Source organism: Kogia breviceps, chromosome 7 (genome assembly GCF_026419965.1).
Source record: "Kogia breviceps isolate mKogBre1 chromosome 7, mKogBre1 haplotype 1, whole genome shotgun sequence".
Classification (NCBI taxonomy): domain Eukaryota; kingdom Metazoa; phylum Chordata; class Mammalia; order Artiodactyla; family Physeteridae; genus Kogia; species Kogia breviceps.
Genome location: NC_081316.1, coordinates 38321211 through 38339383, shown reverse-complemented (window position 1 = coordinate 38339383; position 18173 = coordinate 38321211). Strand labels below are relative to the sequence as shown.

The window sequence follows — 18173 nt, the reverse complement described above, 5'->3', positions numbered from 1 at the left end:
TTCCACCTTTGAGTGGACTTCAGAGCCAATGTTCCACAGGAAATAGGCAGGGAGCAGCCCCACCAGGAGCTTGGAAAGCAAAAAGCTGCTGGTGTGTATGTTTGCTGTCAGGGAGCAAACAAACAGTGCGTTCACACGCACCCTGCCCTGACATGCACATGGGGCTAATCTGAACCACGGTGCTCTCCCTGGAATTTTCCAAGAGGGGCTAGAGAGGGCCAGTACCTAAGGCAAAGCTGACAGTGCATGAAACACACAATCTTCAGTCTTCAGCATTCTAAGAACATTGAACAAAGGCCCGTCTGGTTTAAAATCTCAGTCTTTCTCAGGCTAGAGATGAGACATGGCTCAGAAGAAAAGAACTGAGACTCTCAGGGAATCAGAGACCCTGACTCCCAGAACTTTCCTGCAGGTGAGGGTACATATGCACTGTTACTTCATCCACACAGAAAGTATGTGAGCTTCAAGTTCCTCAAGTCCAAGCCCCAGCCCCCTGTTTACCTACTATGTGATCCAAGGCCAGTGACTTACCCATTAGTCTCCTTATTCTTAAAGCAGTGATTATAACACCTGTGCCCAAGTTTATTGTGAAAAGGAAAGGATATATGTAAAGCATTTAGCATGCTGCCTGGACCATAATAACCACCAAATAACATTGTGTTTATCTGCTTTCTTTTGTTCATGGGAAGGGTTGGTCATACCACAGTCCTGCTCTGTCTACCTGTGCTTTCCCCTCCCACTTGGCTGTCTTTCTGGACCCTTCTGGGAAGACATCCTACCTGAGGCCTCAGCCCAGACAGCTCACTCCTCCCTCTACTTATCCCTAGATATAGAAGAAGGTAACTGGCCAGCTATGGGACACTCAGGTCCTTGAAGGTCAGGAATTATCAGTTTAGTCCAAGGCTGTTCCTGTCTCCGCAGGTGTCTGTGCACCTCCCTGGCCAAGCCCCTGCCAGGGTATCACCCAGTTTGGCACAGCTCTTGTCTTTCCCAAGGTGAACCCACCCTTAGCAGCTTATAGCTCTGGTCCTCCAGCAAATAGATGCCTGACAGGCCAGACTGGGACATGAACAGCAGAGAGAATTCCCAGACCCAATTTACCAGCAGGAAACAGCCTGGGGTCTGAACCTGCAGTGAGACCAGTGAGAATACACACGAGCACCAGCTCCCCAGAGACCAGAGCACAGATGGCAGGGGAGCCCCTGCCATCGGGCTCGGGGCTCAAGCCGACTCCTCACATTGCCCTGCCAAGAAGCTAAATAATTTTAGTCACATCAATGTGAGGCTCTTTGGCTATATGCTTACACTGGCCATGTCTGTTACAGTGCTGCACAGCATGGCCACCACACAGCATTCAAAGGTTCCAAAGGGAAGAAGAGAAAGGACCCAACAGTTAATGAGTGCCTGGAGAGTGCCAAGAACTTGGCATGTAATCCTCATCGATGACCTTCTGTGGTAGGAGTTATTACCCTCATCTTACCAATAAAACCAGAGACTCAGAAAAACCCATGAAGCCTCTATGCCTCTGCTGTGCTACCTGAGCACTAAGACTTAAGTGTTCTGGGATGGTAAAGAAAAGGAAAGAAAAGGAAAGCTAAAGAGTCTAAAGCACCATATATCAAGCTCTCAGCACCTTCCCTCACTAAGCAGACAGTACTAGCTTAAGTACTGCATTCCCTCTTTCGCTGGAGTCAACTTTCAAACAGAATCTAGAGAAATACAGCAAAAGCCATGAAGATGCTCATGGCCTTTGCCCCTGCAATTTCATTCCCCAGATTTTGCCTTGAAGAAACAGTTCAACAGGGTATTCACTGCAGAGTTCACTATAGTGACCAAAAAAAAAGGGAAATGATCTAAATGTCCAACATTCACAGAATGATTTGGAAAATCCCAGAATCTTCAAATCATATAATATTATACAGCCATTTTAAATCATCTTTAAAGACCAAGACAAAAAAAGAGCAAAGTATTTGTGATAAAATAAATTACCACTGAATAGAAAACATTATAAATGCCATCACTATAACTTTGCAAAGTATGTACATGTGTATATGCAGAAATGGAACGTAGTTGTGTTAGTGTAGTAAGATTATGGGTGGTTTTATTACTAGTATTACCATGTATAAATTGTCCTTGTGGTGTTGTTCAGCGCCTTTACAATTAAAGAAAAAGAGACAGACAGACTGACAGACTCAACCCAGCACCAAGGAAAGGCCCAGGAGGACCAGGGCTGGGCTGTAAGGCAGAAATTGAGAACCGTCCTACATACCCGGAAGGAGGAGGCCAGGCAGGCCCCAGGGGAAGGGAAGCCCTCTAGGTATGGAGAGGGTTGTAATTAGTCTGATGCTAATTACAGAAGTCTCACTAGTTTATTAATTTTTTTTGACAGACTGAATGAAGACTGAATTCCTTCATTAAGCCAACTTGGGTTCAGAGGCACATTTCCTGAGTGGCCATCCCCATTCTTCTCAAAAACCTAGCCCTTTCTTTTTCCTTTTTTTTTTTTTTTTTTTTTAAGGACAGCAGTAAAGTAAAATTTAGTAACAGAAACACATACCCTGGAGAAATTAAGACTCCTGCCTTAAATGCAGAAATTCAAGACATTTCAGGGAACTAAAGGGGCTTGAATAAACAACTGAACTACCATGTTTTCTACACTGGGAAATATAAACAGAAGACCAAAATACTCAGCTTAGTATTAACAGCCCCTCTGATCAGGTTCCAACCTTCTGATATACTTCATATTCAGCCCCACAGACACACCATGCTCCAGCCAGACAGAACTACCAATGCTCCCCAAACACTTTCTTCACTTTCCCACCCCCGTGACTTTGCTCCAGCTGCTGTGCCCACTGGGAAGTCCTCCTCTCTCTCACAGTGCCTGCTCAAGTCTCCCCATACTCCAAGGCACAGCTCAAAGCCGTGTTCTCCACAAAGCCGAACCCAATCCTGTACCCTGAACTCATCTCTCACTCTCTGAAGTGGATCCAGAGCCCCTGGAACCTTTGAAGGAGTCACACACAGTCTGCCCTGCGGCACAGGTATCCAGGTAACTAACTGCCTTTTCTACCATATTAAACCCGAGCAACTTGAAGCAAGGACCCCTTCAGGCTTCTGCATGGAACCCACCATAAGGCCTAAACTATAAGCACACAGTAGGCTCTCAGTGAATGCTCCCCTGAAAGATAAGGAAAAGAAACGCGTCACCTCTGCGGAAAGATGTCACTTCCTACCTCAGTTGCTCCCATTAAGCAATGCAGAGAGGAAGGTGTGCTCTTTGATGGCCTGGAGCAGCGGAGGGATGGATCCTGCTTCTTTGGTTTGCAGTCTTCATGAGACTCCAGTGTCCTCCCCAGTTGACCGTAGTCTGCTCGGCCCCAGGTAAACACCTTGCCAGTTTCTAAAACAAGAAAAAAAAATTATTTGAATTAAGGCTATATTCCACAGCTGTGCTCTCATGGGTAAGTGAAGAATTACAAGAGAAAGTATGATCATTAATTTTGGTACCAACTACTATGTAGCAGGAGCCTTCCTATCTTCCTGTAAAGAAAGTGTGCATATTCACATGTTTATAGATGTGGGAACTGAAGTTCAGAGAGGTGAGATGTATGACTTAACCAAGATCAAACAAGGGCTGAGTGCCAAAGTTGGATTCCACCAGAGGCTACTTCTACAGGTTGGGATCCTGCATTTTAACAGATATGGACATGGCCACAGAGAACACCTCAATGGCACTGTATGGCCTACGTGCCCTCTCCCCTCCCCCACACACTCCTTGTACTTTGCAGGGACAGATTATGTCTGTTCTCAGGCTCCCCTCCCTCTCACCCAATCCAGAGCCCTCTGTCAGCCACCTTGAGGTTCCCCAGGCTCCGGACTTGCCCCAGGACACAGTCTCTCAGGGTCTTACTCTGAGCTCAATTAACGGCCAGTTTCATGTGTTTTTCCCTCCATGTAACATCGAGGACCTTTCAGAGTCTATGCTCTTACGCACAGGAGCAATTCTAACAGTCCCAAGGTGAGTGCCTATGTGTGCTAGAGGGAAGGGAGTGAGAGAAGGAAAAAAAAGACAAAATCATTTACAGTCAGAAAAGCATTTAGTCCCCCAGATGCACCATCTGGGAAGCTGGCCAGTGCTAAAGACGAATGAAGAAAATGAAGTTTGGAAAAAAGAAATGGCCTTTTTTCTCCCAGATAAGAGAGAATTCACCAAACTTATTCAGTTGTATCAAGTGCCACATTTGTTATTTCAACAGAAATGCAAACTCTGATGAGGCATAGATTATTAACAGATTCTCTGCAATAAATATGCATAACCATGTACACTGTATAAATTCTTTATACATGTTTATCTTAACAAAGAGAAACTTTGCTTAAGAGACAAAACACCAAGTAATGCATATTAAATTCTAGACAAATCTACTACATACTCTGTGTTTAGTATCAAAGCTTCATCTGGTCCCACATTCAACATATGGTTTATAGTGTTAGTTAAAAAACAACCAGAGACTCATAGGGGAAATGTCAGAATTTTGAAGGGGTACAGGGCTCTGCAGGGATACAGTTCTCAGGATGAATCTGCTCACGGACACCAAAATAGATACCAAGAAGTTCTTCCAGGCTTCCTCGAAGAGGGAACAAAGTCTGTGCAACCCATGGGTTACCAGATATATTACAAGAGGGTCCATTCAGATGTGTTATTTCATGGCCTCACAAGTGCTGTTCCTTTTGCCATGGATGCCCTTTCCTTACATCATTCATTTGATAAACTATGGCTTAACCTTCAGAGTTCAGCTCATGGACCACCAGTTCTGCAAAACCTTTCTTGACTTCTTAATTCTCCACAGAACGGGTGAAACCCTCCCTCCTCTGAGCCACCTTTACTACTCATCAACTACTAGGATCCCATTTAACAGGTGGGAAAATTAAGGTTCAAAGGAGTGACCAGCCCAGGGTCACACAGTTAAGCCACACTCCTTCTACTAGCCCATGGTACCACTCTGTATTGGTTAATCACATTGGCCCAAATCACTGCATAAACACACTTCCTTCACTTCTGTAGGATTAGCCCAAAAAAAGCTCATGTGCCCAGGACCCACAAAGCATCCCAAACTGGCAAACTGTCCCTCTGCTTGAGCTGGCTGGGATTTACAACCAGACTGCCTTAGCAGGGAGATTCCCAAGAAGCCAGAGGATGAGACTGTTACTTCTTAAAGGATCCTAGCATTCCTCTGCTGAGAAGAACTGGCAAGTTACTAACTGAAAGACTACAGAAAGAATTATGTTATCACAAACCCCACCATGAATCCTTTCTTATCAAGTAAAACATCTTAGAACCTCCTCTGCTATTGATTATTGATGTCCAAGACAGGCAAGACTGCCAGAATATGGTGCTACCATGATTACATTTCCAATAACAATTCAACCATTCCACTTATGAAGCACTTTTCACCTTCAAAGCACTTTACAAAGATGAACTATTTAATCTTCATGCTCCCTGGGGAGGCCACAGACATTTTATTAGAGACAACCAGGCTGACTGGATGGCCAGCCTTTGGGTTCCGACCTAAGTTTGTGCCGTCAGGTAGGTACGCTCCCTGAAGCTGTCTGTCTGCTTCTCCCCAAAATATACTCTGCATCAGAAGGCTCACAGGGGACAGAGGAGGCTCTTTTCTTTTTCCTTTAAACAGACGTTTAGTGAACATCTCCCAGGAGCTCAGCACATTAACAGACAATATCTCAATTAATCCTCAGAAAAATTCTGTGAAGTATAGATTATTAAGCTTATTTTACAGAGGAGATTAGATGACTTGAGAGGTTAAGTGACTTGATCAAGTCCAAAAAATCCCAGCCAGTGGTAAAAGCAAATTATAAACCTTTGTCTTCTGATTCCAAGACCAATGGCAGATCCAATGACTGCACAGCTGCTGTCACAAACTGATGAAACCTGGCTGATGAAACAGCCATTCTGACAGTGTTTGAGGAGGGCAGGGGGGAAACCTCAGATTAAATGGATATGTTCTGTGTACCATCCAGCTTTCCTCACTAGAATGGCCTCCTTCCCAAGAGACCATGCAGACCTCAGAACTATAAGCAGTGAAATAAAGGCATTAAACACAGGGATTACGATTTTTAGGTCACCTGGAGTAAAAGAAAACAATGAATCCACATACAAAAGATGTTCATTAATGCACTGTAGATAAATGTCTGCCTCGAGCTGAAGCAAGCTGGCAAATCCAAGGACATTCAGATCCCAAATGTATGACAAATGAATCTACCTTAGATTAAATAATTATATATTACTGTGACAAAAAAATAGATACATTAATGCCATCCAACGAGTATAGGTATGTGTCTCCAGATAAATGGGAGAAATGACAAACAGCTCAAAATAAAGTCAGCAAGTAAAATATAATTTAAAGGAACACGCATGCTAAAATTAACAGAATAACTAGGGAGCTAAGAAATATACATGACCAAGGGTGCCAACGCAATGGAGAAAACAACGGGGCCAGATGAGCAGTACTGACAAAGACTGTCTAGGGAGCTTGGAGGGAGCATTCCAAGCTGGAATTGCCCCCGCAGGCTTGATGGAACAAGTGGTGTTAAGGTGAACTTCTGGAAAGGAAAAGAAAATGGGAAGATCAGGGAGAACATTCCAGGAGTGGGGAGAGGGGATAAGCATCGACAGAAATCCAAAGGCACAAGGTGGGGCAGGTGGAGAGAGGGAGGGTCGTGAGGCAGGGCGGCGGAGGTGAGTCGGGGCTGCCGGGCTGGGGCCACCTCAGGGCAACGCCAGGCTCATGGTCCGGACCTGACCTTCCAGACTCGTTTGCTTGCACTCCCTTATCAGCAAAATATTTTTAACATACCTCTAATACATGTATATTCATTTATTTATTAAAGTATACACTTAACATTATACACATATGTGAATTATAAAGGTACCTTTATTCAAAACTATATAGTGAAAACACACTCCAAAAGCAGAAAATTTAAAACAATGAGATAAAAACATAAAAGAAGTCAGAATTTTCCCTTCCCACACCCTGGCAGTTCATCTTGCATGCTCACTTTAGGAACTACTGCTACATAGACCATGGGGAGACTGCAGACTTTTGAGCAGGGGTGGGGCCTGATGAAATGAGTGTTTGGGGGATGGTACATTTGGCAAAGGATTGCAGGGGGCCAGTAATAATAATACTCATACCTAACACTTCCCTCCCCAGCACCACTATGTGCCTAAGCACTCTGTTCTAGGAATTCTCTATATACTGTTCTAAGCTTTCTCTATGCAGTATTCTGTTTACCCCTCCCAACAACCCCGTGAGACAGGTATTCTTACCAGCCCCATCTTACTGACAGGGAGAAGGTTCTAGGAGTGGGAGAGGGGACAAGCAAAATCACAGTAGGAGTAAGTGAAAAGGGAAGGAAGGCAGGAAGCCACTACAGTGACACAAGCCTAAGAGGCATCAGCTAAAGCCAAGGTTGAAGTTGTTGCAGGGGGGTAAGAATTTGCAAGGCTTGGCACCCCATTTGACGTAAGAGAAAGGGAATAGGAGGAGATACACAGCACACTGAGATTTCTGGATTTCAAGGTTAGTGGGAAGGTGGGGGTGGGCCCTTAAAATATAAAAAGGCGCAGAGGGTGCTAGATCAGGGGTTCCATTGACAGGAGTCATGCAATATTATTTCATTACCAAATGATTTAAATCTTCTGGGGCCTTGTGCAAACATCTTATCAAACAGTCAAATACAAATAAAGGGGGAGTGAATGAGGAGCAAGAAAACGAGGTGCAAAGCCCTGGGTGCTCTGGGATCAGAGAAGACGCAAAAGGGGGGTGGATGGGGAATGGTCACGGAGCCAGCTTCCTTCACCAGCCAGAGGGCTGCCCAGGATTCTGGTAGGGGCAGGTGCTGTAGCCACAGCAACGGGCACAGTGAGAAGCTGCTCCAGCAGTATCTGGGTCCTCAGGGGAAGAGGTATTTCTACCCTGTTCTGGGAAAAGGGGTCTTGAAGGTGATAAGAAGATAGATTACAGTGTGATATAAGGAACATCCATATTTTCTTAACATAATCTGTCCCAGAAGGAAACAGAACGCCATTGAAGATATCAAAATGGAGTTATAGCAAATAGAGGTAGATGTTGTAAAAAGAATCCCATGGGTCAGGCAGAAAAAAGTCCACACAACCTCTTTAGTCCCTCCCACCTCAAGTGCTACAATGCCCTCTGGAGTACACACACACACACACACACACACACACACACACACACACACACACGATGAGGCCTCTCTGCACCTATGAGTTATTTTTATTATATAATTTATCCGTTTACAAACACTTGTTACTCTCGGTTATTAATTCTAAGTCCTTAGAGTGTAAGAACCTCATTTTTATAACCCATCCTTTGTTCTGCCATGTGGACAGAGACTTTATAAAAAGGCACTTGATGATAAAAACCAAGAACTTCAAACACCGAACTAACTGTCCGAGAGTCACCAAGCTTAGTCTTCCCGTGCAAGGAGGAGGAGAGGGGAGAGCTCAGAGGACAGGGGCCAGACACAGGCACACCAGGCTGCTTCCCCCCCACACACAGTGCCATCCTGCTCTTTCTCAAGGCTTCCACACCCCTTCCCTCCGCCCCCACTGTCTCCTCTACCCCTGAGCCCATTCACCTAGTCAACTTGCATTCACTCTTCAACTCTGCTCAGTCCTCAACCCAGATCAGACTCTTCTGTGCAACAATCTCAGAGAACCATGTTCCTCATCTTGGGAGAACTTGTCTCAGTTTATAAATGTATGCTCATTAGGAGGACTGTTGATTAAAGTCTGTCTCGTCCTCCAGAGAATCGGCTCTGTGATAGCAGGGACTGTTTCTGCCCGTCCCTGTATCCTAGAAAAATGCCCAACACAGAGTAGATGCTCAATAAAGTATTTGTTGCTTGAATGAACAAATGAACAATCTAACCATCTCTTCCTACCTACTTCTTGCTCCCAACTACTAAACTTTATCATTTGCTGGCTCCATAATCTTAAGCAAATTACTCAACATCTGAAAAATGGAAAAATAACACCTTCCTTGTAGGGCTGCTGCAAGGATCCTTTTTCATATAGTGCATGACACATAATAGTAAATGTTAGCCACTATTACTACTATCCTCCCAAACTGAACACCATAGCCTTAGCAAGGATTTCCATCATTCCATCCCCAATTTCTACCAATTTGTCAAATCTTCTCTGCCAGCTGCCAACTACCGACATCTTAGGTAAGTCTTAGGTAAGTCATCATCTTTATCTTACTGATAAAGAAGAGGAAGAGCACTGAAGGCTTCACCATTGGATTTGGGGATTTTTGTAAGATACAAGCATAGTATATGGCATATCGCATCACACAACACAAATAAATTTAAACCAGGGGGTAAAAAGGAAGAGAGTGGAAGAGAGCAACGGAAAAGAGATGAAGCAAGGTGAGTTGGAGAAGATAAGAAGCTTTAACCAGAGACTCAGAAGACCTGGATCCTAATCCTGGCTTCTCTCCAAGGCTATGTGATCTTGAACACATCCCTTCCCTCCAGAGGCCCTATTTTTCCCATCCATACAATAAGAGGACTGGGATAGATGACCTCTGAGACACCTTCTTGGTCTAAACTTTAATAATGATGACTAAAAATCCTCAGGGTCAAAATGAGTGGTGTACAATCTAATTTTCTTGGCACCTTTTGAATATTTAGTCTGACCAGTGTCCTTGAATAAAACATCCACTCTAACATCAAAGACCACTAATTAATAATTTTTATTGAAGTCTAGTTGATTTACAATGCTGTGCCAAACTCTGCTGTACAGCACAGTGACTCAGTTTTACATATATAGGCATTCTTTCTTTTTAAATTGAAGTACAGTTGATTTACAATGTTATGGTTACCAATTTTAAAATTTGGGAACTTGGCTGTATATCTTGTTTGTTTGTTTATTTTTGTAAAATTTCCCAAGTCTCCAAAGTTGTATCATGAATAATATCACATAACAAAAGGTCTGGAATTTTTTTTAAGTTAATACAGGAATAAAATTTCCAAACATGAGCTGTCCAACTAAAAAGAAGAGAAGAAGCAGCCAGCAAAGAGATTGAATAAAAACATAAGGGCCTGGGGAGAATTATTTATTGAGAGCTGACTCTGTGTAAAACTCTATTTTAGGCACTGCCATGAAGTTATATAATTTTATCAACACTGAATGATTGGTGTGAATCCCATTTTACAGAAAAAGAAACAGGTCACAGAGGTTAAATGACTTGCTCAAGATCACACAGCTTGGAAGTGGCAAAGCTGCAATAATGATGATGGTAATAACAATAACTAACGTTTTGAGAGCACTTACTTCATGCCAAACTCTTTACATGGATTGTCCCATTTAGTCCACAAAAACACCCCGTGAGAAGGCGTTATTATAATCCTCAAATTACAGGGGAGGAAACTGAAGCATAGGGAAGTGAAGTCTCAAGCTCAGAGCCTCCAGCTGCCCCCAGTCGGTGCCCCCACTCACTGCCCTGCAGGGGACCCACCAGTCCGTGTGACCCCAGCTCCACTTTTCATTGGCCCACACTGCCTCTTTAAAAGTGGACAGTCCCAAGGACTTTTGGAGGTTGTTCAGAGTCACAGGGCCACCTGTGTGGGCTAGGGGCACAAAGACAGCCCGGCCAGATCACTAAGGGAGCATCACCCTCAGCCTATACGACAAAGATCAGAGTCATAAGACGTGCCAGGCACTCCACACGGCTGCTCCATTTTCACCACTCACTTTATTAGCTGTCAAATCAGGGGGCACTGGTGAGAGAAGTCCAGACAGACTGCACCTGAGGAGCCCCTGGACCAGCTGTAGGACTGTCTGCACCACGCAGGATGGGGGCTTCCCAGACAAAAGCAGGGAGGACTGGTTTCTTCTCCAAACCTGGTGAGGGCATCTCAGGAAGCCCTGGTCCTAGACTGTTTGTGTATGTGGCTCCATCGCCCTCCACAAGCCCCTCCCTCCAAGCACCTCTGTTCTCTTAGTGCTGGGTGACTGCCCCTTTGCCAAGGGCCTGCTCCACTTCCTACCTCCCAGGCCTCAGGGTTGTACTGTGCCCCAGCCTGCACTGCTGGTCGGCCTGCTTGTTCCTCCCACAGAATTCCTTCTCATCCTCAGGGCCTGGCTCAAAAGCCACTGCCTCCCTAAAGTATTCCATTATCCCCTAGTCAGAATAGGCCATCCATTCCTTAGGAGCCACTGGCATGGTGCTTGTACCCCTGTTCTAACTACTATTCTACGTCACCAAATATAAGCTCATTTGATGACATGTCTTACATTGCCCACTGTCTTAGTCAAGGTTCTCCAGAGAAACAGAACCAGTAGGTTCTATAGAGCAAGATTTATTATAAGGAATTGGCTCACATGATTATGGAGGCTGCCAAGTCCAAAACCCGCAGAGCCGATGTCCAAGTTCAAATGCTGTCAGGCAGGAGAATCCTCTCTTACTCAGAGAAGGGTCAGCCTTTTGTTCTATTCAGGTCTTCAACTGATTGGATGGGGCGTACCCACATTAGGAAAGGCAATCTGCTTTACTCAGTCTACTGATGTAAATGTTAATCTCCAAAAACACCCTCACAGAAACATGCGGAACAACATTTACTAAATATCTGGGCACCCATGGCCCAGTCAAGGTGACACATAAAATTAACCATCATATCCACTGAAGGGTGGAGAACAGCGATCCTTCCTTATGCTGTCTGTATTCCTCACAGCACCTAGCATAGGACCTGACCCAGAGCAGGTGCTCAGTGTTTGCTGGAAAGAAAAAGAGTCACAGGCATTGCTCTTACCACAAGCTTTTATGTGCCACCAAGGATGTCAGACACCATTCCCTCCAACTACCCAAAGAGAATACAAAACAAAGGAAAACAAATGACTCTTCACACAGATGACTTGGAAACAGAGCTGCGCACTCTCAATATTCAACAAATAGTTACTGAGTACATTCTATAGGCCAGGTGCTGTCCCAGGTGCCAGGGGCCACAGCAGTGAACGAAAGAGACAAAACTCCCTTCCTTGGCGAAGCTTACATTCTAGTAGGGGGAAGACAGACAATGGACAAAAATCACATAAAACATATCTCCTGGCAAACGACTTTAAGTGCTATAAATACAAAGGAGGAAAAGGAGACAGGAAGAGCTGGGGAGGGAGGTGGAGGCCCAGGACAGGTGCCCAGCTCCCCACTTCCTGTCCAGGGCCTTTCGTCTATAGCATACCACCTTTCTTAAAGGAAGAAACTTAAATTGAAGAGCCCTCACCTAACTCCTGAAGGGACAGTGAGACTTGTTCTAACTACCTCTCAGGACTGTGATGAAAAGAGAGACAATAAACATGAAAGCACTTTATAAACTCTAAATAGAGGTGCTGGGAATATCATGACTATCACTCTTTCTCTAAAGCCAGTTTGCAAAGAACCATCATGAGTGGCTGGGCCGTGAGCCCCTGACCTGAGGGGCTCCGGACCCTGCTCTGGCCGAGTGCTTGGGCTACCTGGTCCTCCAGGAGCCCAGCGGCACATCAGGCTGCCAGTCACACCTAGCAGTCACTTGGCACCCAGAGAAAAAACATCCCTGATTGAGGCCGGTGCCTCTGCAGATGTTTCCCAACTCATTTCACATTCCAACTCCCAAGCTTCTTCGCACACTTTTAGACTCTTATTAATAACACTTTAAAATGTAGATTGCTGCCTAATCTTAGCTGCGTAATTAAAAAAATAATCTTGCTTCTCTCCCTCCCGGCAAGAAAGGAAACCATACCCCAGGGCTTCTGCAGCTAAGAATCACACCCTGCAGAAAAGCTAGCAGGAGGCTGCAGGTGGGGGTGGGGAGGACGGCGGGAGGGAGTAGGGGGAGTTGAAGCCAAGAAGCAAGTCTAATCCTTGATTTTGGAGAAAATGAAAATGAGGCTGAAGGAGGCCAGGGATTTGCCCAAGGACACACAATGTATTTTGGCAAAGCCAGAACCCGAATCCCAGTTTCCTGCTTCCCAGGAACCTCTGTCCACTGCTTCGTGGAGAGAGGAGAGGAAGAAGGCAGATGTGAAGTCCTTGGAGAGTAGGAACCTGTACTTGTGTCATTCTCCATGAGCATTGCTCACTGCATAAGGAGAAACAGCTACAGGTCTCAGATGTTCAAGATGATTATGGGAACAATGCTCAAAATTCTTTACATTCAGTTCAGACTCACAGACCACCAGATCAGGAAGGGACCTCAGAGTACTCTAACCCTACCGTCTGCTTTAGCTGGGAAAAGTACAGCCCAATAAGGAACGTAACTGACTTACCCAAGGTAAGGTAACAGTGGGTTAGAAGCAAAGCAAGACTAGAACCCAGGTCACCCTGACTTCTAGCACATTCTACTCACAGCTTCTTAGAAAAATACGTCAACCTCTCAAAGCTTCAACTGCCATCTGCATTAGCTAATTACCAAAGGCCTCCCGGGCTCCTTGGCATAAAAGAGCAGAGACAGGCAAGGTCCACACGGCTCCTCACTGCCTGCTTCTCTAGCATGGCTTCCTGGAAGGCCCAAGAGCAGGGTAATGGAAAGAAGACACACATCTCTACCCCCATTGCCTCAGGGTTCTCCTCTCCCCACCTAGCCCTGGACTTTGCCTTCAATTGCTGTCTCTTGCAAAAGATCATCAGCAGTTTCCATCTCTGTGAAGTTACAAAAAAAGAAGAAAGGCCAAGCACTAAGCCCAGCTGTTGGTGAAGCTGCGTTTTCCACTGATGACTATGACTCACAGTGCCCGAGCTGGAGGCTGGAGCTGGGAATGAGACTTGGGCACAGTCAAGGGAAAGCCGCAGTTCCCAAGCACGCCTGGGACTGCAGAGACGCGCTGCCTGAGTCCCTTGGGTAAGTCCCAGCACCTGGCTGTGGGCACACAGCACCCCCTGCAGACCATCCTGAGGTCCAGCAGGACCAGGAGAGGGACAAACCCTTACCTGGGGCCACTGCATCTGCAAAGCTCACCATGGTATCCAAGCTGTTATGTTAGGAAACCAGGGTACCACCTCCAAAAACCCAAGAGATCCCCCAATACTCTTTGCATCCTTGGCTTCCAAAGAGAAACTGGCTGTTAGTTAACGGGAGGCCCAGATTAAGATCTTCAAGCAGGGAGACAGAGGTTGCCCCCGATCCTTGGGTGGGCAAATAATTCACCCAGGGGTAGGAGCAAGGAGGGGAGGGAGCCTGCTCCTGATGCCAGTTTGTGGTCAACCAGTGAGAACGTCTTGGGACATGACTCTGGATGGTGCCTCTCAAATTTCTCCTAACCCCACCCCTAGGAACTGTCCCAAGTTCTTCAGGAGAGTTGAGTATAAAAGACCTACTGGGGCCTTAAGAGAGCTGCACTCAAAGATGGGGGGGGACTCTCCCTCCCCCACACGCAAGGACCCTGCAAGAGTGAGAACAGAGCAGCAGGACAAGGTCAGGAGGAGTCTGTGGAAGTGACGCCCACCGTCAGTGGTCTGGGGACTTGCCACTTGCCTCAAGCGGTGGCAATAAAGAGCACCACTAGAAGAGGTCATAAGGAGAACCTGTTATGATCAAGCACCCATCAGGAAAGGGAAGATAATCAGACTTGGAGTCCCAGTAATTTCAATGAAAGGGGCCCTTTCAAATTGCTCACCTGGAGGTCCAAGGCCTCGTGGTGTGAAGGGCCATCAGGCCAGATCCATGGTGAGACAGCCTGTATTTCCTTCCCTTCCACACGTGATCTCTCTCTCACTCTGCTCCCTGATCCCATCTGTCCCTCAGACCCCAGAAAAAGACACACTTTACCAGCACCCCACCCACCAAGAAATTCCACCAATGTGACCTGTAAAAACCTGACTGGGTTTAACATGACCTCTGAGGCGTTCACATTGAGTCCCACTAGAGACGGTGAGCACCGAAGCTATAGTGCCTTCCCTGGAGAGCCTGACTTTTCCATGGCCAGGGACTGGGAAAGGCATCTGCTACACAGGATTTTTCATTTCATAGGATCAGCTCCAACCAAATCAGCAAAGCACTGTTACTATGGACCATCTGCCAGGACCCGGAAACAGCCTTGTTACATAAAGGGGCTGGTGTAATGAAATTTATTAAACTGGATTCTTCCTTCCTCCATAAAGGAGACGAAGCAATTACAGTCTCTCTTAGGAGAGGCGCTGCAGGGCAGTGGACCCCTGGGTTCTAATCCTGGCCCCGTGTCCATTAGCTATGGGACCGTCTCCCTGGGCTTCTGGTTCCTTAAATTTCAAATAAGGATGAGACGGTCCCTTCCAGCATTAAAAGTCCATGACTTCTTATTGTTTTCACCAAAATGGCAAGAAAAGTAAGCATACTTTGATATTAATTTTGTACTGTAGAGTTAATTTTCTGAAGAAGAGCAGTGCCTTCATACTTGCAGGCTAAATGAGAAAAGTGCTGAGCGGAGCCCCTGACCCAGGGGCTGGCTGCAGGAAGATACACAGAGGAGAAACCAGAGGTTAGTACCTTCTATCACCCAGGCAGGAAAGGCCCAAGCGAATCACAGAGAGTTCTCTGGGAAGCAGTACAGTATTGTCAACGATCCCATCTGTGCACACAGTACTTTGCATGCACAAAGTGCTTTCACATCCAGGATCTTACTTGATCCTCACAATGTCCTCCGGTAGACAAGGTGACATTGCTGACCCCATTTCACTCTGAGCAAGGTAAGGCCAAGTAACTAGGTGGGCTGAGACCACGTCTCTTAACCTCTCTTCAGTTTCCTCACACGTAAAATCGGGAGGGAGCCTTGCTCGGCAAACTTTGTGTAAGGATTAAATAGATGACTTTGCAAAGCCCTGGCAGAACACCTGGCACACAAGTGCGTCCTTGGTAAACATGAATAACCCTTCCCCACACCCTCCATCTCCTCGGGGAGGTGTGGGAGAAACCCCGAAGCTGCTCATCTTCAGGCCCTTATGAAACGCTTCAAGACGGAAGGAAACGCAACCTTCCCTGTGGCCTGAGACAGCTCCCCAGGGGGTGGACCAGTGAGCCAGGTAACTCCAGTCCCTACCAGTCTCGGCCTTTCTAACGGTTGCCCAGGTCATGGGGGAGAGGGTCCTCCTGGGAATCCAGAGTACCTCAAAATCAGCCACAGAGAGACCTGAGCAGAAAGCAGCCTGTAAGAGCTGCCCCGAGGCAGGGCCCTCCCTCTCTTGTTCATAAATATCGCTTCCACCCCGAAACCTTCAGCTGCTACTCCCACTGTTCACAGAATAAAGCCTGAATAAGGACCCATGCCTCTTATTCTTGAGGGATTCCAGTCCCTTCTGATCCTCTCTGGCTCCACGTTAAGCAAACCACGCCAGGGTTTGCTGGCACTTCCCACTTCTATACCTTTGTTTCCAGGATTCCTTCTGCCTGGAATGCCCTGCCCTCACCTCAGCTATTCAATAAATATTTGCTGAATAAAAGAGTGAAGGCATGAAAGAAGGAATGTGTGAATGAGTGAATGACATGATATATACCCCCACTGAGGCAGCCAAATGAGGGATTATGATTCTCATTTAACAGATGAGGAAATTCAGGCCCAGAGAGGTTACTGACTTGCCTAAGATCACACAGCCAACAAGCAGCCAAACTAGAACTTGAACCTGGCTCTTCAGGGCTCTTTTGGCTACCTCAGGCTTCCTCCTAAGGTAAAAAGTCACTCTTAGATTAGGAAAAGACTGATCCAAGATTCCTCAAAATGGGCCGCTTTCATCTTGGCACACGTCCGAGAGCACTTTAAGGCACTGGCTGTCACTATGATTACTGAGAGTTCCCGTGAGACAGGCAAGGTCCCCTGAGAAAGGGCAAGCACAGTGTCATCTGTCAAGAACCTAAAAATGATGGCGCAATTACAGGCCGGTCACTTAATGCTCACTTTTAGAGAGCTCCTGGAACAAATCAATCCCTACCAGGAAAGAGGAGGAGGGTTCTTTGAATGGAAACTCAGCCCTCTTGCCAGGGACCTCCGAGCCCTTACCAGAACCACCCTGTGAACTCGCGGCATGGCCAGTGTGCCAACCCCCTGCCCCAGGGACAGATGGGGCAGCCGAGACCCCCCAACCCTAGGGCACCAGGCATCACTGTCAGCCTCAGGGAGCTGAAGCTCTCTCTGCCCTGGGCCTCTCCAAGAAGGTAGGAAGAGGGCAGGGCCACAGGCCGGTCTCCTGAGCACAGCCACTGAAAATGGCATGGCTCCCACATCCGAAGACACAGCCACTCCATGCAACTAACCCTCATGGAGCCCTTCTTCTACGCCAGGGGAGATCCAGGGGGAATGAAACAGACCAAGTCCCTAACCCCGTGGGGCTCACACCTGGTGAGGGGAGAACGACAACAAAAGAGTAAACCAACAATGATACTGTAGTTTCAGGCAGTGAAAACTGCTCTGGTGGAAAATAAAGCTGCGCTCGGAGCCAAGTGGGTCTGAGACAGGTGGAGGTAGCCACTTTCAGTGGGGTGCACAGCGAGGGCCTCTATGGGAGCTGACAGTGGGCAGAGTGATGGGAATGTGGCAGTCGCTACATGGGTGGGGCTCAGGGAGACCAGCACTCCTGGCAGAGGGAACTGCTGGGGTCCAGATGCAGAGAGGAAAGGTACTTGACCTCTTCTCAGAAGGCCTTCTACCGCCAGACACCACCCCCGAACCTGCTCCACAAATACCTGCCCTTTACTGCTTCACAGGCCTCCTCCCCGCAGCAGCCCACCACAAGCTTCCTCCACAGAAGAGAGAAACATATGTGCTCCTCCCTGCCCTCCAGCCTGGGAATCACTTGCTACATTTCCAGTGCAGTTGCTTTGAGGGGAGGTGACATGAGGAAGTGAAGTGAGTCTGACCTTTGACATCAAACAGAGCATGGTTCCAGTGTCTGCTTGGTTAACTAGCTGTGTTACTTTAGACAAGCCACTCAGCCTCTCTGAGCCTCAATTTCCTCACCTGGACTGCAGGGGAAATGAACCCGACCTCAGAGTTATGAGAGTACGTAAGTGGCAGCACCTGGCAGAGCACCCGGTACATGGTAAGTGCTTGGCAAAGATTGGTTCCCTGCCCTACTCTGACCACCTTGGAAATTTTAAAAAATATATTTTTTTTGTTCAACCAACTG

At 46.7% G+C, this 18173-nt stretch overlaps 1 protein-coding gene across 8 annotated transcripts in view; it reads right to left on the bottom strand.

The window, feature by feature from the left end:
- The window catches only part of SERGEF (secretion regulating guanine nucleotide exchange factor), a 247568-nt gene that overhangs the window by 197055 nt on the left and 32340 nt on the right, over positions 1-18173 (bottom strand). For all 8 annotated transcript variants that reach the window (XR_010841353.1, XR_010841354.1, XM_059068840.2 and 5 more), the window contains one exon: positions 3234-3400. Coding sequence is in view for 6 of the 8 variants with exons in the window: in XM_059068840.2 (XP_058924823.1) it covers positions 3234-3400 (167 nt within the window). In the remaining 2 variants the exon portion in view is untranslated. The remainder of the gene's footprint in view (positions 1-3233; positions 3401-18173) is intronic.